Source organism: Gymnodraco acuticeps, unplaced genomic scaffold (genome assembly GCF_902827175.1).
Source record: "Gymnodraco acuticeps unplaced genomic scaffold, fGymAcu1.1, whole genome shotgun sequence".
Lineage (NCBI taxonomy): Eukaryota > Metazoa > Chordata > Actinopteri > Perciformes > Bathydraconidae > Gymnodraco > Gymnodraco acuticeps.
In genome coordinates, this window is record NW_022990981.1 from 3,906,856 (window position 1) to 3,931,256 (window position 24,401).

At 41.6% G+C, this 24,401-nt stretch overlaps 2 protein-coding genes across 6 annotated transcripts in view; both read left to right on the forward strand.

Annotated features, from left to right (window-relative positions):
* The first annotated feature begins 71 nt into the window (after nt 1–71).
* klhl30 (kelch-like family member 30) lies at nt 72–7,800 on the forward strand. Its single transcript, XM_034235634.1, is given in 9 exon segments — nt 72–3,127; nt 3,639–4,479; nt 4,563–4,761; nt 5,296–5,382; nt 5,519–5,674; nt 5,907–6,095; nt 6,954–7,099; nt 7,204–7,296; nt 7,298–7,800. Coding segments are annotated over 8 exon segments (1,800 nt in total). The 5' UTR covers nt 72–3,127; nt 3,639–3,705; the 3' UTR covers nt 7,454–7,800.
* Nucleotides 7,801–8,079: 279 nt separating this feature from the next.
* Nucleotides 8,080–24,401, forward strand: part of crocc2 (ciliary rootlet coiled-coil, rootletin family member 2) — a 71,933-nt gene continuing 55,611 nt past the window's right edge. For all 5 annotated transcript variants that reach the window (XM_034235625.1, XM_034235628.1, XM_034235624.1 and 2 more), the window contains exons 1-3: nt 8,080–8,336; nt 9,547–9,700; nt 10,223–10,338. In XM_034235625.1, coding sequence (XP_034091516.1) covers nt 8,283–8,336; nt 9,547–9,700; nt 10,223–10,338 — 324 coding nt within the window. In that variant the 5' untranslated portion in view covers nt 8,080–8,282. The remainder of the gene's footprint in view (nt 8,337–9,546; nt 9,701–10,222; nt 10,339–24,401) is intronic.

The window sequence follows — 24,401 nt, forward strand, 5'->3', positions numbered from 1 at the left end:
AAGATATTCCATGCCGGCTGATGACACGACCAAGGGGGGACATGTATATGGTGAAAAGGGTGGGGCCGAGGACTGATCCTTGGGGGACACCGCAAGTCACAGAGTGTGTTCTTGATTTAGCCGCTCCCAAGGTGACGTGCTCAGTCCTCTCGGTGAGATAGGAGGTGAACCAGTTTAAGGCAGTCAGAGAGTCCAATTGTAGTGTGAAGATGGTGGAGTAGGATGTCATGGTCGACGGTATCAAATGCTGCAGTTAGATCCAGGAGGATGAGGAGAGATGGAGATCCGGTGTCAGCTGTCATCAGCAGGTCATTGGTCACCCTGACTAAGGCAGTTTCTGTACTGTGGCTCTGGCGGAAACCAGACTGGAATTTTTCAAAGAGTTTATTCAGTGTTAGATGTTCCTGGATCTGAATGGCAACTACTTTCTCCAGTACCTTGGATAGGAATGGCAGGCTGGAGATGGGTCTGTAATTGGCTAGGACTTCAGGGTCTAAAGTGGGTTTTTTGAGGAGTGGTTTGATGACAGCAGCTTTTACTGGTGGTGGAACATGACCAGACTGGATGGACTGGTTTATCACTGAAGTGATCAGCGGACTTATGGCACCAATGTTCGATTTCACGAAAGCTGTGGGAAAGGGGTCCAGGGCACAGGTGGAGGGTTTCATCTTTTTGATGATGGCCTCAACTTCATGCTGCGAGATGTTAGTGAAGCAGCAAATAAGCTGGGTCGGTCCAGGCTGGGGGTTGACGGTCAGGACTAGCAGAGCAGCGGAGTTTGAGAGGAGAGAGTCTCTACTTTTTTCTTGAAAAATGTGATGAAATTATCACTGCTCCTCTGTGGTGTCTTTGTGTCGCGGAGTCTGAGGTTTGAAGAGATGGTTTATGTTGGACAAAAGTAGCTTGGAGTTGCCAGGGCTATTGTTGATGATGGTGGAGTAGAATGTTGACCGTGTGTCTCTGAGGGACTTTGCGTAGGCATTTTGGTGGTCCCGGTATGCCTGTCTGTGAACAGAGAGGCCTGAAGCCTTGAAGTGCCGCTCGAGGACTCGCCCCGCTGTCTTCATTTTCCTCAGCTCCCAGGTGTACCAGGGCCGGCTGAGCATGAGAAAGTGACTGTTCTGGTTTTGACAGGGGCGTGGAGATCCAGGAGACATGCTCAGAGATGTATTGTAAAAATCCACAGATTCATTTACTGATGTAAGAGTTATTGTGGAGAGATGCTGGAGATCCGAGGTCATGGTGTCCGGGTTGATGTTTTTCAGATTTCTGAAACGGATTTGACGCTTGGGTTTGGTGTGGGGTAGCAGCAGTGGCAGCTTCATTGAGATGGCCTTGTGATCCGACACACCTAGATCGTAAACTGATAGTTTACTAATGGGGGCAGAGTTTGTGATTACAAGGTCCAGTGTGTGTCCCCTAGTGTGTGTGGGGACATCAACATGTTGTGTTAGGTTGAGGCAGTCCAGAAGGTGTAGGAACTCGGCTGCATAGTGACAGGAGGGGGTGTCAAGGTGAATATTGATGTCTCCTAGTATTATAATGTTGGCAGAGGTAGCGCAGAGTGTACTGAGAAGATCGTGGATCTCTGGGATGAGGGCAGAGTTGGGTTTGGGTGGCCGGCGGTAGATGAGAAGTATTGTCAGTGAGAGGGTTTTTTTTTTACAGCAGCTGCAGCGGGAGTTGGCCCCGCTGGATACCAACGGACTCTGGAGCAAATAAGCAACAAGCTAAAAAAACTCAAGAAAGACTACCGGGATCGTTGTTGTTGTTGTCGATATGAGGGATTTTCGCGCCGTGTGGGTGTAATAAGAAGGCACATAAATGTTTACGTGATGACGCAAACGATGACGCAATGACGCAGCTCCACTCGAGCTCCACTCGGGCTCTGAGCGGTGGAAACACAAGTGGTGCTACAGAGAAGAACCGGTTCAGCACCAGAAAATCAAAAGAACGATTCTTGAACCGGATCCGGTTTGGTGGAAAAGGGGCAATACAAAATGTCACTCAAAGAGACAAATACCAAGCAGAAAGACAAAAAAAGCATAAACATAAAAAAAACATAAAACAACTTAAAAGATAAAGATAAAACAGCAGCGGATAGACATAAGAGACTTACAATGATAAGTAAGGACAGAAAGAGTCACAAAACAGCAACAAAAAGAGGCTTTAAAATCTTATGTCTGTGTCCAGTGTGTCCAATGTCTCACACGCCACTCATGGATTTTTTGGTACAAAAGTTTTGTGACAAAAAACTGGCTCATGACGATAATTGTTTTGCAGTTATTTTAACAATAAAACTGTGAAAAAGAGAAATAAATCAGATAATTGTGGAAGACCTTCAAGCCACTTTATGATATCAGGCTGACACCTGCCTCCTCTGTGTGTAAGCATGTCCCCCCCGGCACTGAATCAAACCAGGACCAAGCAGGGCTGGAACACTGAGTCACAGAAAGCTGTTTACTATATCTGTCAGTCAATAGAGTGCTAAAATAGTTCAATGTTAACATGTACATTCAGATACTCTATGTTTTTCAATAGATACAATAGATAAATAGCAAACTTTGCAATGAAATTACGATGATAATGACCGAGGACAAACAAAAACGAGGATCAGTCCAAATGAGGACGGGACACTGGTATCCCCCCTCAAAAATGTAAATGATTGGCCCATTTTGACAGGCTGTGTCCCGCTCTTTGCTGTCTGAGGCTTATAGGACCAGGTTAACCCATGCTACCACCAAAGACCATTTTTTTATTTACCATACACTGACTACTGACATTTGAAATTGAAATAATCCCTTCTTGTATGTGGTGTTATGAATTAGTTGTTGCATGATATATAAAGTAGCTGCTGGGGCTACGTCATGTGTCCTCTCTGCTGGGAGGAATGGTATGTGCCTGTAACAGCAGCTGCGGCCCCCATGCTTGTTGTTTGGAATCTGACTTTAGCACAGCCTCACTCTCGGTTCTAAAAATAACCGATAGACAGGCAGCGTCCCAATGACTTGGCTAATGTTTTTCGCCATGCTGCCCACTCCATGTTGATCCGACCTGCCGCTTAGCTACAAACAGCTTTTATTTACTGGAAAAGGATGAGCCATTATTTCCATTCTCTACTCCTGTGGTGAGTTTGTTGTTATTTCATTTTGACAGGAAATGTAATGTATTGTTGGCTTGTGATGTGATTAGAGTATAGTATTTCAGTAATTCATACTTATCATGAGCCAAAGGTAGTAGTCCTTACAACACAGCGACTCCACACCTAAGAAAACAAGGCACTATTTTACAAAAGGCCTTTTAGTTAGTTTCCCCTCAAATCAGAAAGGTCGTAGAGAAACAGATTTTAATTATAAACTTACGTTTTAACAATTTGTCTTCAATTCTATTTGTTCAATTTGTTTCTGTCCCATTGTTTAATTGTCAAAAGAAAAAATATTTTTTATCATACACCACTTTTAAAACTAATAACGCTTTGTTGTAGTTGCAGTTTATCGTGAAGCAGTTACTCAATCTTATTGTCAGGTCTGCATCATTTAAAAAATATTTTGTAGATCATGGCTACGTTGTTGCTTAACATTTGTTCAAATGGATAGGTTTTTTTTCTGCATATTTATGTTTTTTTCCTACACTTGCAGGTAAGCTCAGTCTTATATCGTCCCTGCTTTAAGCTGATTTGACCCACATTTTGAACCGCAGTTAACCATGGTGCGCAATGTGGATGACCTGGACTTCTGCCTGCCCTCCCATCCACAGAACATTCTGGAGGGCTTGCGCTCCTTCTGCTCTGACCCCAAACTGGTGGATGTAACACTGAGCGCAGGAGGTCGGGACTTCCCCTGTCACCGTGGCGTGTTGGCGCTCTGCAGCACGTACTTCCACAGCATGTTCTCAGGGGACTTTGTGGAGAGCATAGCTGCGCGTGTCGAGCTTCATGATGTCGATCCTGATATACTCAGCTGCTTGCTGGACTTTGCATACACAGGCAAACTGACCATCAACCAGAGCAATGTGGAGGGGCTGATCTGCAACTCCAGCCAACTCCAGTTCCAGACGGTGAGAGGCGTGTGCAGCCGGTACCTTCAGCATCAGATTGATGCCACCAACTGTCTGGGAATCCTGGAGTTTGGAGATATCCATGGCTGCCCCGAGGTGATGGCCAAAGCGTGGGCCTTCCTCTTGGAGAACTTTGAAGCTGTGCAACAATGTGAGGAGTATCTCCTGTTGGCGAAGGAGAGGTTGGTTGCCTGCCTGTCCGACGAAGGACTACAAATCCGGACAGAGTGCACCCGTGTGGAGGCCATTCTGAAATGGGCCAGGCACCACAAGGAGTCCCGGCTCTCCGACCTCCCTGAACTCCTCACTCTGTCCCGTCTCCCGCTGCTCAGCCTGGACTACCTGACAGACACCCTGCTGAAGGACAGTCTGGTGCAGGGCTCCCCCAGCTGCAGAGAGGCTGTGGAAAAAGTCCAAAGAGAGGTTAGTGAGTTCACACTTTCTCCCTTGTATCTGGTCATTCTGAGTAGATTTCCCATTAACAATTATGACTTTAACTTTTATAGAAAATGGATTTGTCACCAGAACACACAGACAGTCTCAGTTCTAAGAGTCCACAACCAAACCTGCAAGAGGTGCTGCTGGTGATGGGAGGTCGTTCTCTGGATGACTCGGATGATGAGGAGGACTCAGATGATGAGGACAGAGACCCGAGACTACAAAGATTACTCCCCAGGAATTTTGCTTTCTACAACACAAAGACAAGTACTTACATTTTTGTTTTTGCATGTATACAAAATGCTGAGTTTGTTCAAGTTCAGATTACATTTCACAACTATATTTGTGTTGTGAAATGTCTTTTGGAATCCTTGAAACAGTTTGGCAGATGTGTCATAGGTTGTTAAATGTAGTGTTGACAGAAAAACAGCTCTGCAGGAATTTGGTCTGAATGTGACAAAATTGGATCTTCTCAGTTCATCAAATCACGTTTTTATTGTGCATAGCTAGAAGAAGACATGTACATGATTTTGGATGTAATTTTATGAAAAAGATTGTTGCATCTTACTGTTATATTTCTGTTGTTATGTTGAATACTTGCAACCATAATAATGGCTGTACCAGAGAAGATCATTTTTTAACAGTTCTGTTCCTTTTTTTTCTTCCTTACTTTGAGGACATCTCTATGTGTCTTAACCCTATTTCCATGGTATACCTTTTCATTTGCATGCTGTATTTGTGAAACTTTTACCTTACTTAAATGATGCTCATAAATGAACTCACTTTTATTTTTATCTGCAGAACAGTGGCATGAGCTCCCTCATTTTCCTAATCCTAACAAGTGGGGTTACGCCATGGTCTCCTTAAACAATGATGTGTACGTCACAGGTAGGCACATGCAACATAGAATCTTAAGAAGGAAAAGGAGAAGTAATGATTCTAATTTTAGGCAGAACGCACTTCTCTGTCGAGGAACGTAAAACATCGTCAAACCTTTGACAAAGGGTTATTGTCTGTTTGGCAGGGGGCTCGCGTGGTTCGAATACCAACACCTGGTCGACCACAGAGACCTGGAAATTCATCACAAAAGAGGGGAAGTGGGTTACTGTGGCTCCCATGCTCCGGCCTCGGACTAACCACACTTCTGCAACACTCAACGGGGAGATTTACGTCATTGGAGGTAGGAAAATAAATTCAGATCTGCATGTAACCCAGCAATACAATGGAAAACATTGATTAACTCAAGTATCATATATGCCATCAATCGCATAGCTGTGCGATAACCGTTTGTATGAATTTTACTTTTAAATATGGACAGGTTCTAGAAGACAGCAGCATTTTATATAGGTGTTTGGGTGTTTAAAGCATGATTTACCTTCTTTACTCATTCTACTTTCATTCCCCTCCTTCAGGTACAACTTCAAATAGGGTTGAGGTTGAGCATTACGACCCTTACAACGACACCTGGGCATTGACCTGCCCCGCCCTGAAATATGTGACTAACTTCACTGCCACGGCGTGTCATGGGAAGCTCTACGTGATTGGCTCCTGTGCTATGAAATATAACGCTTTGGCCATGCAGTGTTACAACCCTGTTATAGGTAAGGACGATCAAACTGATTTTTACCAAAGTCTTTATTTGTAAGACATTTGCAACAATAAATAACAACAATTTTAAAAATGCATTTGCAATATTTCAGTCATTTAAGCAATCCTGTTGGTGTAGCTCCATTTCCAATCTTTTCAGATAGCATTTTAACTTGCTAATTATAATGTTTTAACTATATATTTATGCTTCATAATACATTTCTATCAGTGAAATACATTGATAAATATTGTACAAATGTGTTAGTATTTCTGTCAACATAAGTGTGTCTTTCCCCATCTCTTTTAAATATTTAGTTAAATAATTATTGATCAAGCATTAATGAATAAGCAGTTATAATTGTTTTACAGCAACAGGGGTGACCTGTGGGTGACCCCCCCCCCCCCGTCAATAGACAAATGGAATGCATCCATTTGATTTTTAAATATAGCTCAAGATAACCGTAACAAATAAACCACAGGTTTATGATATTTTTGTATGTAAATAAAATTGCCATAGGTAAGTACACTTAAATATCAGCACCGCTGAGTGGATGAGTTTTCTCTGTAGTGTTATTTTGCCATGTCTTAGTGCTGTTGAAGACATGTAAAAGATAAAAAAAATTATGAGGTGTGTATTTATTGGCGTATTATATGACATATAACAATACATACATTTGTTTTAACTACATTTGTTAAGCTTGTGTAAACCACCAAACTAATTTCAGGCATCTAAACAAGCACAATTTCATGAAAACCTTGATTTAAAGAGGGAACCAGCACCCTATGCAGTTACATAACTGTCATTACTTATTGTGTTTACTCATTGTAAAGCAATTGACTGAAACATGTTGTTTTTTGTTTGTTTTATTCAGATAGCTGGACCACCATATGTTCGCCCTTCATCCCTAAGTATTTGTCCTCTCCTCGTTCTGTCTGTATGGATGGAACTATTTATCTGGTTGCTGACAACACTAAGAAAGTCTACTCTTATGATCCAGAGGCGAACATGTGGCAGAAGGTGGGCTCCGATATCACAGCTGACAAAGTAATACAATGCATCATTCACTGCTATTTGAACAGGATAAAGGAAAATAATCCGTTTTTATTCTCCTGTGATTTTAGATCCAGCTTCTCCACATGCTCCATGAGAATGGTGGCCTGGTGACGCTGGATGGGAGGCTTTTTGTCACTGGAGGCCATTGGAAAGGGATGGAGGGGGGACTATGGGGTGGAAGTTGAGGTTTACAACCGAACAACCGACACCTGGGAGGTGGAGAGCTACCTGCCGAGACTTTGGTTCTACAGTGGAGTCTGCACCACCTTCCTTGATCCGTCCCAGTGGACTGAGCTTTTCAGCATAGACTCAACATAATGGCCTCCTTTCCTGATGGGACAAAAACCCCAGGTTGAGGAGTTCACGGAGACACAGACCTGTTCATATCTATATGACGATGCAAATGGAATGTTTATCCCAGGATATCATTGTGCCTGAGAATAGGTGCTACATGATCCTCAGATATTCTGGGTTGTTTTTATGGCCTTGCTTGGCTGCTCAGCAGGTGTTTATTTATACTTTGTAGGCATATCATGTGTTTGAGTTGTTGAATGGTGTTCTTCAGCCACAACATCTTTGCAGAGTGAGTATTATTATTATTTGTTGTAGATCATGGGTTTGCAACTAATTATCAATAAAATGTGTTGCATAAAACTGTCCGACAACCAGCTGTAAATCATTTTCAGTAAAACACTGTTTACTTTGCATATATATAGTGCCTTTCTGAACATTAACCCATCGGAATCCAGCAACTTGGCTCGTGGCGTCTGTGCTGCCATGGAAACACCCAAGCCAGCATTATATTTCTATGGCAACTGCCCAAGCGCCTGGTGACCATGGCAACATCGACAAGGATCAGCAGTCACTCCTAAAGTATCTTGGCTTTAAAAAAGTGTTGACAGTGATTTCTTTATTACTCTCTAACGTTACCTTTTTGTACAGGTACAAGTTGTTTCTTTATTTCTTATTACTTTACTTAAACGAGATGCTAGGTTGGTGCTTTTTGTTATTTATTCACCGTTTGACTTACTCTCTCTTCAGCCTCAGTTAAAGCAACGTTACAGCAAGGTTTCTGTTTCGTCAAATGAAGCCATTCACTTTAGCCTGCTAGCTAACATTCTTTAATTGAAGCTGTGCCAGTTTAGCAATGACTTCTGAACGGGAGCAGGGTGCACACTCTGGACTGGAGGCTGTGATTCAGGTTGGTAACATTACTGTTACGCCTTTCATGTTTAAACAGGCTTCATGTCGACGTAGTGTGCAAACGTTTTGAAAATGTAACAGCTGCGTTCAATTTATGCTAGCTGCTAGTTTATATAAATGTGTTAATGTTGGCTCACTGTCATGGTGGTTATTAGAAACATATACTACAGGTACAGTGTCTGTCATTATGCAGAGTCAGGTCAAGTTAAAGTATCTGCTGTGAAAAAGGCCTTTGAAAACAGTCTAGAAGTTACAAGGTAAAGAGAGGTAAACATGCATCAGTGCCCCCCTCGTATCCACCAACACATACTTCCATGTTTTATCAGTCTATCTGAGCAAAGGTGTTGCTAATTAATGCAATTAAAAGATGGCTGAATTTCATGTATGCTAAGCTGCTAATCTTAATGTTAATGCTGGCTCTTTGTCACAGTGTCGGTTGTTATAAGTAATACCTTCAGGTACGGTATACCAAGTCAAAACTGTACCATTTTAAAACGATTTTGAATTAAAAAGATAGCAATAAAACGGTCTAATAATGTGAAGCATTAGCAGCTCGTGTCTGCTTGTACGTCTTACATGTTTTATCAAGCTATTTTCACAAATGTTTGGCTAATAAATGCAATTAAAGATGGCTGAATTGCATTTATGCTAGCTACTATTTTCATATAGTGTTTTCAGGCTTACTATCACAGTGTCATTTTTGTTATTAAAAAGGTAGTACCTTTTTGGAAATAATGTGTAAAATTGAACTGGTCTTGTCTTTCTCTCAGGGTATTTCACAAAGAGCAGCTCATTCATGGAATTGCTTTAATGCAAGCTGCTTAAGTTTCAGTGTCTTTGTACTTTGTATCTTGCTCACTGTCACGCTGTAGTGGAACTTTAGCCTATAGATCAGAGCCATTATTATTAACATCTGCTATTACTAGTCAAAATATCTACTGCTAAAACAACTCAGCATTTTTACTCTAGTAAAATAGGAATACAATAGTGTAGAAATACTTTGTAAAAGTAAAAGTTTTACATTCCCAATTAATAGGTAGTTTCATATATAATAAAATGCATTATTAGGTTCTTTTAATGACATTTTGTATTATTTATCTGAATTTGCAAAGTAAAGAAACTTAAGAATTTAAAATGAACTATTGGAGCGGAAGCATAATGCAGCAGTAAAAAGTTCAGTTGTGTGATGTGTTGGTGACGCTTTGTAGAAGTTGGAAGAGTCTCTGCTTCACTCTGATGGATGTTCAGGACAGAGTAGTCTGACACTTGGAGCTGATGGACAGGAGTCTGGTGTGACTGCTACGCCTGTCTCCACCTGCATCCGCCAGATCATTACCCGCAACCTGGCAGAGCAGCCAGCCGGTAAGGAAGAGAGCTTCAATTCAAACTGAACACATTAAATACAAACGATGAATCTTCCCTTACTAGATTTGGTCATCATTCACCATGTTAGTGTAGTTGCCATGCATGTTGAGCAACCGAGAGTTTTATCTTAGAAATGTATAGTATAGGATAAAAATGGCAGAACCAGAAAGTGACCACCGGGAGTACAAATATGGCTAGTATTTTCTGTTAAAAACTGCCATCGTCGATCCTGGAAATGTCAGAAATGGATTCAGCATCCTAATAACCTCCAAAACCACTCAACACATTTCCAAATCTGCCAAGCCATTTTTAAACTCTTGTCAACATAAGCTATAATGGTTAGTATTGCTAATTAACACAATTCATGCTAATGTTCAAATTGCCCAACATATGAAAATGAGCATCTGGCAGTCTCTATGTGCTGCAGTCCCAACTTCACAATAGGTTTCTATGAGCTGGCAAACAGACTATGTAGTAAGATTGACACTTCTTTATGCATGATCTGTTTTCTGGACCCAGGTGAGAGCTCTGAGGTCAGCGGGCTGGAGGAGAGCAGGGCCCTGAGGGAGCAGCTTTCCTCGAGCCAGATGGACCGTGACCAGCCACGAGTCAAACAGGCCAGTCTCACAGACAGGGTAAGAGTGACAAAGGGCAGCCACGCAGTTTCAGGTCATGGTCAAGCTGCGTAACATTATTTAGATTTTTAGCATTTAGCATTTTTAGCACCCATGCTATTCTCCAAGAATGTTTGTTATGTAATGGAAAAAGAAACAAACTAAGATGTTGTAAAATGATGCACAGGTGATATCATCTAAGTTAGTACATCTCAAATATATTATCTTTCTATCTACTTATTTTGATTTGAACAGAAATATACAACTAAAGATATTATTAGTCTAATGAATTTCCTGCTGATGATTTTCTGGATTAATCAATACATTATTTATAATTTAAAATGTCACAAAATTGTGAAACATGTCCATTCCAGTTCCTTAAAGTCCAAGTCCAAAACTCAAAGATATTCACTTTTTTTAATGAATAAAACACAGAGAAAAGCAGGAAATCTCCATAGAGGCTGAAAACTGCACTTTTTGTTGTTTTTGGGAACGATTAAACGATTATTATAGTAGTTGAATATTATTTTTATGTTTATCGACAAATGTATTAGTTGGCTAATTGTTGCAGCTCTGTTGTTAAGCGGTGTAATTATGATGATGACTTCCACTCTATCAAGTAGTATCTGTAAACACTTTTACTAAGTGTTGAACAGTTTCCGGGCCAGCTGTGTCTCCTTTCTCAGACTGCATTGGCACACAGTGTTAATAATGTTGTTTGTCAATGCAGGTCTTACAGGAGTTAGAGTATGTTATACTGTTGATGGCAGATTTGTGGAGTTTTGTTTTGAGATGAGATCAAAAATGTCCACCACACTCGAGCATTGAAGGTGAAAGGCTACATGCTTTTGAAATGTAATATGGTTACAGTAAACATCAGTGTACCACCACTCTTTCCAGCAGGGAAAGGCTTTTGGGGCTGAACAAACAAACAGTGTGGGAAAGTTGAAACAGCTTTGCATGTACTTTGGTGTAAACTGAGAATATACATGTACAGTCTCACGATTGAATTAATGAAACTTGGCAAGAGCCTGTGTATTATGTCATACATTTTAATTTAACTAACTGCTCTAGAATTACAGTAACATATTACAACGAGTACTGTAGTGTGTGTGTGTGTGTGTGTGTGTGTGTGTGTGTGTGTGTGTGTGTGTGTGTGTGTGTGTGTGTGTGTGTGTGTGTGTGTTGTGTGTGTGTGTGTGTGTGTGTGTGTGTGTGTGTGTGTGTGTGTGTGCATTACTATACTTGTGGGGACCTAAATCTGTTTACATAGTCACGTGTGGGGACTGGCTTCCCTTATGGGGACAAATTGGAGGTCCCCATGAGCGGAATCATTCATTTTAGGGTGAAGACTTGGTTAGGTTTAGGATTAGGGTTAGGGTAAGGTTAAGGGTAAGGGTTAGGGTTAGGCATGTGTTGGTTATGGTTACGGTTAGGATAAGTCTCCAGGAAATGCATGTAAGTCAATGTAATGTCCCCTGAAGTGATGTATACATGGTGGTATGTGTGTGTGTGTGTGTGTGTGTGTGTGTGTTTATGGGTGGGTGAGTGAGTATGGATGCATGTATGTGTGTATGTGTTTATAAGTGTAAATAAGAGAGGGGAGGGTTGCTCATGAAGGTTTTCCTTGTGGTCTGTTCAGGTAGACTCAGACCCCCTGTGCTTACAAGGACCGGCGTCTCCCTTCATAGCCCCCCCATGGCTGCCCCTCCGTGTAGTGGCTGCTGTTTTGGGGGAAATTGTGAAGGTCACTGGCCTCCCCCCCTGAGACTGTGGAAGAAAAAGCTAATTTTTTATGGTGCACAAAGCAGCCATTTGTGATAACACTGCGCTCATTCTGCTGCTTACATCTAATCAACTCACACTGCTTGCTTTACACTTCAAACTTATTTTAAAACCAAGGCTATAAATATAACTTAATGAGCTTGGCAGATATATATATATATATATATATATAGCCTATTTATTTTCTTGATATTTTTAGATGTGTGAAGAAAAGGCACTAAACAGTAAAAACATAAGCAAGTGTTACTGATATTAGATGCTCACACTACTGGGAAGTAATATGAAGAGGGGTGGAGTGCACAGTAAGCACAAGGAGGACCTAAACTATACTGTAAATGCCACTGAATGTTTTATCTGCTCGTGTCTCATAAGTCAACAGGTTCATTACTAGAGTCCTGTTTTGACTTGCCTCTATTTAGCTCTGCAGAGCAGGATGATTGTATGGCAGGTTTGCTGTGATGTGATGTTAATGCAGTCTGCTAATCAATGCCCTGGAGACATATGCTGCCTTGGCTGTGGCCTGTGTGTGGAGGTGAAGCCAAACATTTGACTTGTATTTAGCTTTCCCCCTCAATAATCACTGCCGAAGGGATTGCACCACTGAACAATCATAGAACAGGGAGATCCTGCAACCAACCATATGAACAATATTCGTTTCTTTTTTTCCCGAATAGTTTTATGGAGTTATGTAATTTAAATGTTTCTATTTTGCAAAACATTATCCTGCTACGTTCTTTCCTCCAAAGGCTTTTATGTCCCTTAAGCAGCCTTTAGTTACACTTGTTGCTGAAAAGCACTTGGCACTGTGGGAACCAGGAATCATCCTGCTCATAGTTACAGTCGAAAGCTCACAGCTGGGGCATGCCATCCTGTCAGTACCAAGGGTCAAACAACCAGCCCTCAGAACTACTTCCAGGTAGCATGGGTTACAGGGATGTACCACGCCAAACACAAAGTAACTTACAATAAGAGCAAGCAACAGGAAGGTGTTCACCTCTATAGGCTTTTACACTAGCTTAGTCTTTTTGGAGCAAATATGGTGACAATGGATTCTCCGCTTGTTTCTACAACCTCACGGTGCAGATACAACTCTAGGAGGTCTTTTTTGGTGGCCAACAAACAGTCCTACTTATAAGCCCCTGTGTCATTTGTTATATCAGTTCTTATAGGGATTAACAAACATGACCTTTAGAGGTTTTTCTGGTAGATTATTTTGAAAGTCTTGACATTATTAGTTATGCTAACTAGCTGCTAGCAGTATGTTCATATTTGTGATATTCCCATCACTTTTGTCAAGAGTCTACCAATACTTTTAAGTATTTCGTTTTCCATCTGATACTCGTAGTAGTTATATGTTTCTGGGGTTCTGGGAACAGTTTCTTTCTGAATTACATTTTACGCTCATAGTGTCAGAATGTCAGCTAAAGCAGGCCCACAACTGAATGCATATTATGCAGTAATCCCAAAATGCCCATTTATTCCCAGCTTTCCTTACGTCTAGTTACCTTACAGAAGACCATTAATGTAATACTGGTGAAGTCACACCTTGAATCTGAAAGCCTTCCTCTGTGTCTCTGTAAAGTCACTCAGCATGATTTCTGTTGACCCTAAGAGGTTGCACATGAACCAGGATAAACCTTGACCCAGTTTGTGAGTTAGATGGCCGAGTCAGGAGGTGGGAGAACATGTTGGTGGGAGTTCTAAATCCTCTGTGTTGCTTTTGAAACCCTGCCAGTGTGCATTTTCTCAGACATAGACATCTATACCCTACACCCTGAACACTTAGCGACTAGCTGCACAACACTACAGTGTGGCAGTCAGTTGGATAAAGATAAACGCTTGCTGAATGATTCCTGACAACAACTGCCCTTTGCCAGTGGCCTCTGCAATCTTGAATCCCCTGGGTCTCTGTTTAAGAAACCTGTCAAACATAGTGGGAGCAGATAAAGTCTGTGTTTCAGGATTGTGTTACTGTCCTTTCACCCCCCCCCCCCCCCTCTGTTCCAGTTTGTTTTTCCTGCTGGCACAAACCCATTCATTTAGGCTGCAGTTTAAATGGAATACTGCCAAAAAGTCTGACTCTCTCAGCTATCATGAAATTGTAAAAATTAATTGCCTTCCCTAGAGGAAATATTCTTAAAAACACAAACCAGTGCAAAGTTTTTGATGAAAGAATTCCATTAAACCTTTTTAACATTTTACATTAAGCTGCTCATGTTACCTAACTTTAAAGTCAAACATTAAGCATGCATTTCAGTTCATTTTTACATGTAGGGAGTGTCTAATCAGATGTGATGTCTTGAACTCACTGACTGTGTATGTGTGTAGGTTTTGTACAGCATTGTCCTTGCCTGGGGCGTTGTGTTAAGTAGCGCAAAGCCAGCCACATGCTTGTGAGTACACAGTGTGTATTATTAGTTTGGCTGTATTTAAACAGATCACTTGTGTCCCTGCATGCCATCACAGCAGCTGTCCCCACTACCAAAGCTTTACTCCATGGTAACATACTCACCGCGGCTCCCCCTCCGTGCCTCCAATCTCCCCTGTTTGTTATCCCTGATTGTGTAATTATCTTCAGTGTTGATACATAAACACTTTCACAATCAGCTGGGACTCTTTCATAGTCCGCACTCAGGGGGTAATGTGAGGGGAAGGGTATGCTGTTGAAGTAGGATAGTGTGTTTTTTGGGCAGCTTGGGGGCGATGGACATCCGCTCCAGCTGTGTTTAGGAATCTGACAGATAGTGCACTCCATTAATTCCCTTTATTAAGCCTCTGGGCTCAGGCCAAGCCAAAAAACGATCGCAGATGTAACCCTTCACATGCTGGCTGGACTGTGCACTCACAGCCAAATATCGGCCTTGGTGAGTCAAAGATAGAAAGAGAGAGGACTAAGGATGTTGCTGGTAATGCCTGGAAATGTATCATACTATAGACAAAAGAGTGTAAACCAGTTTTATACCGTTAGAGGAGATAACTGACTTCATGAATGCATAGCAACTTCCAAGACATTAAACATTTGTAGCATTAGATAACCTGGTTATCAGATCTCCAAATGGTGTGACATTAGGTCCGTAAGAGAATATGGTAATCATACCTTGGTTACTGAGAATGGATTGCATTTTGATCTACCACATGAGCAAGGCAGCAAGTCTTGGCCCACACACCAAAGCCTTCACAAGGGCCTTGAAAGTGATTCTCTTGTTGCTTGTTGGCAGATGTATCAAAGCAAGATTATCCCTTGATGTTGTTTGAAATATTTATCAAAAGAGACAACAGAAGAAGAGGCACAAATCATAAATATCAAGAAATATAAAAAGCTAATTGAAAGCACATTTTAAGAGGCTGAAAAACCTTACTTTGGAAACATAAGCAGGCCTCAGGTCACAGATACTGGGAAATCAAAAATAAAAGAAAGGAAGCATAGCAACCATATGGAGGCATACAACATACAATGACAAAAAGCCTGTATTTGTATCCATTGCATCTTGAACATTATTGCAAAAAGGCAATAGATGACCTCAAAGAGTTGGGCTTTGGGATTGGGCTCAGCCCACTTTAGGGGGCCACAGAGGCTGCTAAAGAGTGATCACTCTGTGGCAGATCGTAAATAGCAGGGGTGTTCAGTGAGCACACTTTTGGGCCCCCAGTTAGCCCTGTAAGCCCCTGAGCTAGGGCAGATGGAGGACTGGGATTATTCGCCCCTCTCTTTCGCCACCATTGGATGGGTGTGTTGTAAAGAACAATGAGTTCAAACTAACTAAGAGATGAGGGTGAAGAGAATAAATGATGCAAGCAGAGCCAGTGAGTGGATGGCGATGTAGGGGAGTTCAGTGATGGTGGGGTCTCCACAACACACTATTATGGCGCCCTCTTGGGAGCTTCCTGTACGGACCATGGCTAATCCAGAGCAGCCTCTGGCTTTACAGCTGACTGGGGAGCAACAATAAAAAAAGCGTCCTCTCTGAAGTGTGGGGAGCTTGGGCGTGGTGCTGGCAGGACGCCCACACACTTCAGCTATGTATGAAAATGTGCAAACAACCCTCCTCTACAGGGCAGGGAGGGACCTTCAGGGGTTGCCAGGGATACCTGGTCACTGAGTGCATAGCGAGGTAGGGAGGGCCTATTCTACAGTACTGACAGTTGTAGATGGAACTAAACTACACATACATATGGGCAATACATACAAGATAATGTGTGTCACAGTTTGCCCATAACAGTTGATACAGATCCACACTATTTGTGTAATGACTTTCCAGCTCTTGGAAGGTTTGTATGTCCCTGTAATTGGTGCTTTCTAAAGAAGTATTTTTTTTCAAATTACTACAAAGAGATCAGATTATGCAAAAAGTCATAATAGAAAAGCCTATATCTCTGTAAAAGACTAGAGGTTGTGATATTACATTGGTCTAGCTAACTGTAAGGAGTTTGCAAAATAATCGTGAATTAAACTGTTTATGTCATTTGTGGAATTTTGAATATATGATATACACCAGTAAAGGCAATAAAAGAGAAATCTAGCAGACATGTTTCATTTCTTATCAAAACAGTAATGTGTACAGTGTAACCCATGTTTCCAACTTGATGGGGCCACGGCACTCTGCCAGGGAGTCATGAACACTTTTCAATTTCATTCATTCTAATTGTTATGATATACACATATTTATATTGCTTCAGTAAAGTCTCAGTTATATTGTGGTGAGGCTCCCTTTCCCCAAACAGCATTATACCCCTCTATAAGGTTCCAAATGTAAACTGTGCTCATGTGCTGTAATAAACCATGTGGCCATGTATTGAAGGTTCATTTAGTCCATGCCTGTTAGTAAGTCAGCGTTGTTGCTATAGTTGTGCCAAAATACTTGAAAAGATGCATAATCAGAGGCTTCAAATACAGCTGTTTCCAGGAGTCCCTTTAAACACAGCTGCTGCAGTTCTGTGTGTTTCAAACACTCCACCCATGTTGTTCCTCCCGGCTCAGTCCCTGAAGCTGTCACCTCAACGGGCAGTAAAAGAAGCTTTTGTGCTCTCTTTGGGTACTTGCAGAAAAACACCAAAAAGCATGGAGCCGATCGATGATGGGCGTTTTTGTAGTTTGTAGTATAAAACTAAAAAGGGCTTTTGAAAATGTTTTGATAATGGTGGCAAAGTGGCTGAGTCCAGTGTTGAACAGGGAGACTATTGTCTTGGCTCTATTGGAGCCTGCTGGAGAGATTAAGCACCCAGTGAAGAGATGAGGTACAGAAAGAAGGGGGGGAGTGGGTCGCAGGGTTGATTTGAAGGGCTTGGATGGTGGTTTGGAGTGTGTTGCGGGGGGGGCTCCCTTGCTCTCACTCTCTTCCTCTCTTTTTAAATGACAAGTCGGCAAGGGCAGCTAGAGGCACGCAGTGTGTTGTAGTGCTCTGGGGCCATGTGGTTTGTATTAGTGAGGACAGGGTGTCTGGCACCAGGATGGAGAGTGGGTGGTGCAGGGGGGGGGTTAGGTTGTGTGAGGTTGAGAGGTAACAGGACTTTTGGAATTCAGATATGAGGATATGAGATTCCACAAGGAGAAATACCAGTGCCTTTGAATATCTTTGTTTTTATATGCAGTTGACAGATAGACATTTTGCATAAACACCAATATACAAACATACTGTAGCAATCCTCCCATGTTTAAATCAAGCCACTGTTCTTCTCCTCACTGTTCTTACGCTGAATTAGTACTCTGCGTCTTTAGATCATTCATGTTACCATAACAGGTTTTTTTTATTTATGTGGTGAACATGCTATTCTATGTAATCTCATTAGTTTTAAAATCGTTCAGGACTGTGATGAAAGTTAATAATCAAAGTGCATTGAGCAAAGCATTCACTTGAGTTTGCTCATACACAGCCTGTAGTGCTAAGTGACTCGTGCAAATCTAAGCCCCATTTGGACTGTAGGTTCGGTGAAACTTGTTTTGACCACACGGATAATGCGCTTTATACATTTCCAGGTAGATTATTTCTCACTCCAAAAAAAGTCACTAATCAAGGGTTACTACTTTTGGATAGTTCAAAAACTCTGGGGCTGAGGCCTGCAGCGTTGAATCTTTCTGATTGGTTTTGTTCCTTGAAATGTACGACCAAATGTCCTGGGAGCTTTGAGTTTGAATCTGGCTATAAGTAGGATAAGAGAGACTGAGGGATGGGTTTGTTCAGTAAACCAATATAATATACTGCAATCCAACACATTTGGAGTCCAATTTATCCCTGTGAATGTGGCAATGGACATAGAGTTCAGTATATTGCAGCACAGAACCACAACATCTACAAAAATGACCATAGCACACCTCCACTGACACACGGTTAGTAAAACAGGATACTATTAGCTTTGTAAAGATTCATTGCAGACAGGGTTGTTGCAATGGATTGGATTAGACCAGAGCCCTAGAGAGATAAGAGTTACGACACTCTTTGATGTCGCCGCCAGCCGGTCACGTGGTTTATGTATGCCGGGATAGTTCAAAACGCACTTCCGTTGCAATGCTTCTCTATGGCAAAAACAGCACAAACATGGTCAAAATTGTCATAGATTAAACCAACGCTGTTATTTTTTAAAGATTGCTTTCATATTTACATGATATGGTTACACTTTGTATGGATTGGCACTATTTACAAGTTTCGTTATTTAACGATATCTTGAGGGGAAAGTGTGGCAGCACAAGCAGGCTATGTTGCTGTCACTGCCAGGGCAGTCACGTCCGTAGTATAGTTGCGCTGCGCTGTCATGTTCTTCTATGGGACAGACAGACAGCAGCGATATAAAAAAACACACACACCCAAGTACTTTTTCAGCTGTAATTGCATTATTGCATACTTTTTATTGACAGTTTTGCATTTGGAGAGGCAGGGTGACAACGGAAAGCTTGGTAGCCTATTACTTAGATACGTTTTACATTTTTGGAGGGAAACGCTTGTGTTCATGTTAGCATGGGTAGCATGATCATGTTAAGACTATGAATATCATTTTACCACAACAGTGGATGAACAATTGATATGTGTTTGAACAAGAACAACAGGAAGAACAAAGTAAAAGGGACGAACACATGTGTGAACAAGTATTAAGAACAGTGTATGGAAAAAGTGATGTGAACAAAACAAAGTAAAATGAATGAGAAGGAGAACAAAGAGGGTTAGGGTTCAACAGAAAAAGATTAATTCAGCCAAAAAACACAATTTTGATTAGTCTAAAGTGTAAAACAATCTTCAACACAGACCAAATTATTGCCCTTGGACAACAAAACATATGGTGGGGCAAAGAAACGATAAATTAAATTGAGAGAGTGGGAGACTGAAAATGATTACTATGATAAATATTCAAACTATTTACAAAACTATTTACAGAAGCTCCTGTTGAACCATGGTTCATTTTACCAGGGGCATTTTACAAATATTTACAAACAACTATTTACAAAAAAGCAGTACAGAACTCTAGGGCAGGGGTCTTCAACTAAAATTCAACGAGGTCCAGTTAGAGAAAATGTCCCCATACAAAGGTCCGGAACATCAAAATGTCTAAGTTGCTTCATGAATTAATGTGATATATATTGAAGTAGCTGTAGCTTTATCAACGTCTGCATGTAATCAACAACTGACTGCCAATCAAATAAAGAATGTACAATTCAAAAACAACAATATGTATTGTCAATTAACATTGAACTATACAGATATACAGTAAATACTGTGGATATGTGTAATGTTCCTCTCGAGCTGCATTTACAAATAAAATAGAGAAAATAAATAAAATAGCTTTTGAAAATGTGTGCATCTTTAAAGTGCTTAATTTTAGATAAATAAAATAAAGTGTAGCAGCAGCTTGAGTTTCCCTTTTTCTTTGTTAACCGTTTCACATCATGACTTAACAGTTTCAGACGATTATAGAACAATATCAGTCTTTACACATCATAACAATTGAACAGTTTTAAAGTTTCTCTTTCTTTCCCTCTTATATTGCAGTCCCTCACTCACTTGTTTTAAATTCAGTGTGAGAGTTGAGCTGGAGCTTGTCCTGCCAGGAGTTTGTAAATCTGGGCTGAAATGGTGTCAGGGCCATTCTCATACACATGCAGGTGCTCATTGGTTTTAGTGATGCAAACACAGGTATGGTGAAAAAAGAGAGGACTATTCGAAGCAGAAAAAAAACAGCGTAATATACCATCTGACAAAGGCCTGTGTTATAATGCTTCAATTAACTGCTATTCTTTATAATATACTCAGATCAATAGGAGGCAGAGATGTTAAGTTATAAATCAAGGGTTTTTATTATTATTTACAGCAGGGGTGGGGAACCTTTTTCCTTTCAATTTTTACAACATCCTCCGAGGGCCGTACAAATGATTGAACTCAACCTCTGCTTAAAAAAACTAAAATCACAGCCCATTAATTTCACCTTTCTTTCATGCTGTGCAACGAAAAAGCAACCAATCCAGATATCTTACCATGACTCACGTATGCATGCACGTGCACGGTGTGGCGTGACCACCAAAACAGAAAGATATGGACACAAGATGTGTGCAAATGTATTTAGTATCCTATCCATGTGAACATGATTTAAGTGGGGGGGGGGGGGGGACCTAACCTCCTCTAGGGGGGTCCGGGGGCATGCAACCCCGGGAAGATTTTTTTTTTAATATTGAAGTTAAAAGCATCAATCTGGTACACTTTGAGAGCAACATTAAGAGATCTATGGATACATCTCTCAACACCCATATGAAACAGAACTGTAAGCAGATTTTTCTTTTTGGATATTTTACAAATCACTCCCCTTTTAAACTCTATTCTTGTTGTTTTTAACAACTTTTTTGTTACTGTCATATAGTATTTTATACCTGTTTTTCATTTAGTCTCATTAATAACTATAACAAGGTGTGCCTTAACCTCACTGAGCTGAGGTTATTTGAGCCTCTCATGAGAGAGCTCTCTTCCACCTGGTTGTAGAAAAGCTCTTTAAATTCGTTAGCATAGCTAGCTAACCAGATGCTAATAACAACAGATCGCCACTGTGCTTACAACTAAAGACACAGCCACACACTGCGGCATGTGTACGGCTCCTTATGGGTATTGCAATATTTTAAGGGCTGGAGCGGCGTTCCGGTGCTCAGCACTCCTTTCAGACGAGACATATACCACGTGAAGACACGTTACGCTCGTGTTGTGTTCAAGGAACCTGTCCTTGGCCAGGAAAAACAGGTACTCGCTTGTTTAATTATTTTTGCGGTCTAGATTTCTTCTTCTTTTTTGAAGTGAGAAGTTGTCCGTCAGTCGGACTGACGGACGGACTCCCTCCCCCCCCACCCCCAAAACGAAAACTCTTCGGTTCTCCACGAATTACGCAAGTCACCCAAATCAGCGTTAAAAAAGAGGGAGGCGCCGAAAAATCCCCTATTAATGTATTGATTATAGCTCCGGGTCCGTATAGGTCGGCGTCTGGGTCCGGATCCGGACCGCGGTCCGCCTGTTGCCGACCCCTGCTCTAGGGCATCCAGGAGCCTAACCATTTTGAAAAAAACAAAAAGGTTCCTTTGTGAAAGGTTCATCTTCTTCATCTGTTTCCTGGGCCCTAAAAAGCAGAGCAAGAATAGGAACAGTGGTGAATAAGGGGAGAGAATACAGTTGGGAGCAGACTGAACAGAGGACATAGCAATATTCATGTTAAAATGTTTGCACAACAAATATTATGGCACTTTCGTTTATATTGCATTTTAATAGATCAGTTGTCATACCATGGTTGGATGTGCAGCATTTGGATGCTCTAATCGATCAGAGAAGGGGTTTCGGATGTATGGCTTCCCTAAGGACGTAGAGCGAAGGAAGAGATGGATGGCAATGGTCAACAGACAACAACAGTCAAGGAGTATGCTTGTTGTTGCTGTTAATGTCAGGAATGATGACCACACCTATTATGGCACATCAAACATTGGTATGATATATGAAGCTAACAATGTTTCCCATGTTATATCATTCAAGGATAGACTACACTCCTAATGCAACTTTCAGATTATACAGCTTCAAAACTACCAGGGTTCAGGGATTCTCTGAAGACTCATATACCACATGTAGATCATCTACAGATTTCTTCATACTTTAACATTGCCAATAGACGTACTTAGATGAATGTCACTATAGGAGTGTAGTGTACCCTTAAATGACAATAGGTGCACATGTAAAGGCAGCATACACATATAACTGCAAGATTGCCTTGTTATTGTTACAGAGATTCAGGGAGCTATTGAGGTGGAGTTCCAAGGGAATGAAAGGGACATAACAGACAGAGAGAGTGAGACAGATGTCAGCAGACTGCCAGGGGCCAGTATGTCAGGGGCCGACAATCAAGAGGCCACCTTACCAGAGATCAGTGTGCCAGGAGCCAGTCAGTCAGGGGTCAGCTATGAAGAGGCCAGTTTGCCAGGGTCAGGTGCTCCAGGGACCAGACTGCCAAGGGCCAGTTGTGACTGGGCTCACGTGGAGGATCTAATGAGGCAACTGAGAAGGGAGAGATTACTAAGAAAGAGAGCAGAGAGGGCTCTGGTAAACCGGAAAAGGATTAATTCGGCATTAAAAAAAACAACACAATTTGATTAATCTAAAGTTTAAAAAAAATCTTCAACACAGACCAAATTAGAGCCAGATTACCGTCCATCTGATGAGGTTTTCACCCTTGTTCAGAACATGGAGCAGCTGTTCCGTGTGAGGACGAGCGATTCCCTCTTGGAGTCCTCAAATGCAGTGTCACAGCTGGAACAAGAAGCCATGTTGCTGGACAGCAACCTTCCCTCATGCCATGACCTGAAGAAAAAATCCTCTCAACATACATCAGGCTGAGGTTAAAGGAATGGTATGCTCATGACACTCATTTTTAAATAATTATCATCCGATAAAACAGACCAGTCTCTGCCAGTCTTTCTTTTTTTTTTTTAATCCGATGACATTATCAGTGATTTTAAACGGATTAATTACCGAAATAACATCAACACTGTGGGCGGCGCCATTTTACCGGACGTGACGTAAACCATGCGTTTGGTTTCGAGGACACGTTGATGTTCATGTTATTTACTGTAGTTACTCTCTTCAAATATGCCTCATTGTATCGCGAAACATTGCCACAATTCTGATAAGAACAATCCACGGAATGCTCGGTTCCATCTGTTGCCAAAAGGTAAGCGTAGGAAGTACGTTCGGAGGCAGTGGCTAGCGAAATGTGGCCGGCCCGAACCGAAAGATCCACAGGCGCATGTATGCAGCGAACATTTCAAGTTTCCGGACGACTACTCTGAGAGTATGATAAAACATAACATGGGATTTATTGAACAACCATTACTTAATGGAGATGCAGTACCATCGGTCTTTCTGGTGTCATCACCGACCAGGACACCAGTTCGGCCAGTTGAGAAATCGCCCTCTGCAAGTGTGAAGCGACGGAGGACCAGAAGTAGTGCTCGGAGTAAGAATAAGGTATGTTATAACGCATTTCCATTGCAGCGGGAAGCCCCGTTTAAACGTCCTTTATCGTCCAGGCCAGGCCAGTTTTTGGTGGCCTTTCCATATAGCGTAGTACCAGCTAGTGGGTATTTTCCCCCAGTTTTTCCGGCCCCATAAAATCGTGGTTCTAGGGCCAGGGACAACGAGGCTGAGTATGCTAAACTAGAGAGGGAATCGCTAGCAAGGGTGGTGTAGGAGCCATTTTGTGGGTGATGTTGGTGTGTCAGTTTATTTAAGTTATATGTATAGTGCAATATTATTTATGAACACTGGGTGGCGGGGTTTAGCTGCACCGGGTGTATATAAGGAGGTCATAGGTGACAGGAGGGGGGGACACAGTAGGAGAAGAGCATACCGATTCCACCAGCCCGGCAGATGCTCATAGAATCACTAGAACGCTAAATTAACCCTGGTATGTAAAGACGAATAAACATCATCATAAACCACAACTAAGGACCGGAAAATCATCTGTTTGTGTCTGCGTCTGGATCACTTTTCAACCCTTCTGTGAAAGTAACGGCAAAAATATATAGGACATAGGAAAAGGAAATTGCCATTACATTAAGTGGAATCGTACTTTTGAGTGAAACTGGACAATTGGATTCACTTCAAATTGGATTAAGGATCGTTTTCGGGGAAAACAAATAATTGGATTATTGCACCATCGACTTCTCATCACGGATCAGCTGCACACGCCACAATCAGCTGGAGATTGTTCCCACCTGCGAGGACCGAAGAGGCTGAGAGAGGACTGGGAAAGCGGCCGGGTATGTGCACCGTGCAGCATGATAAGTAGATTGT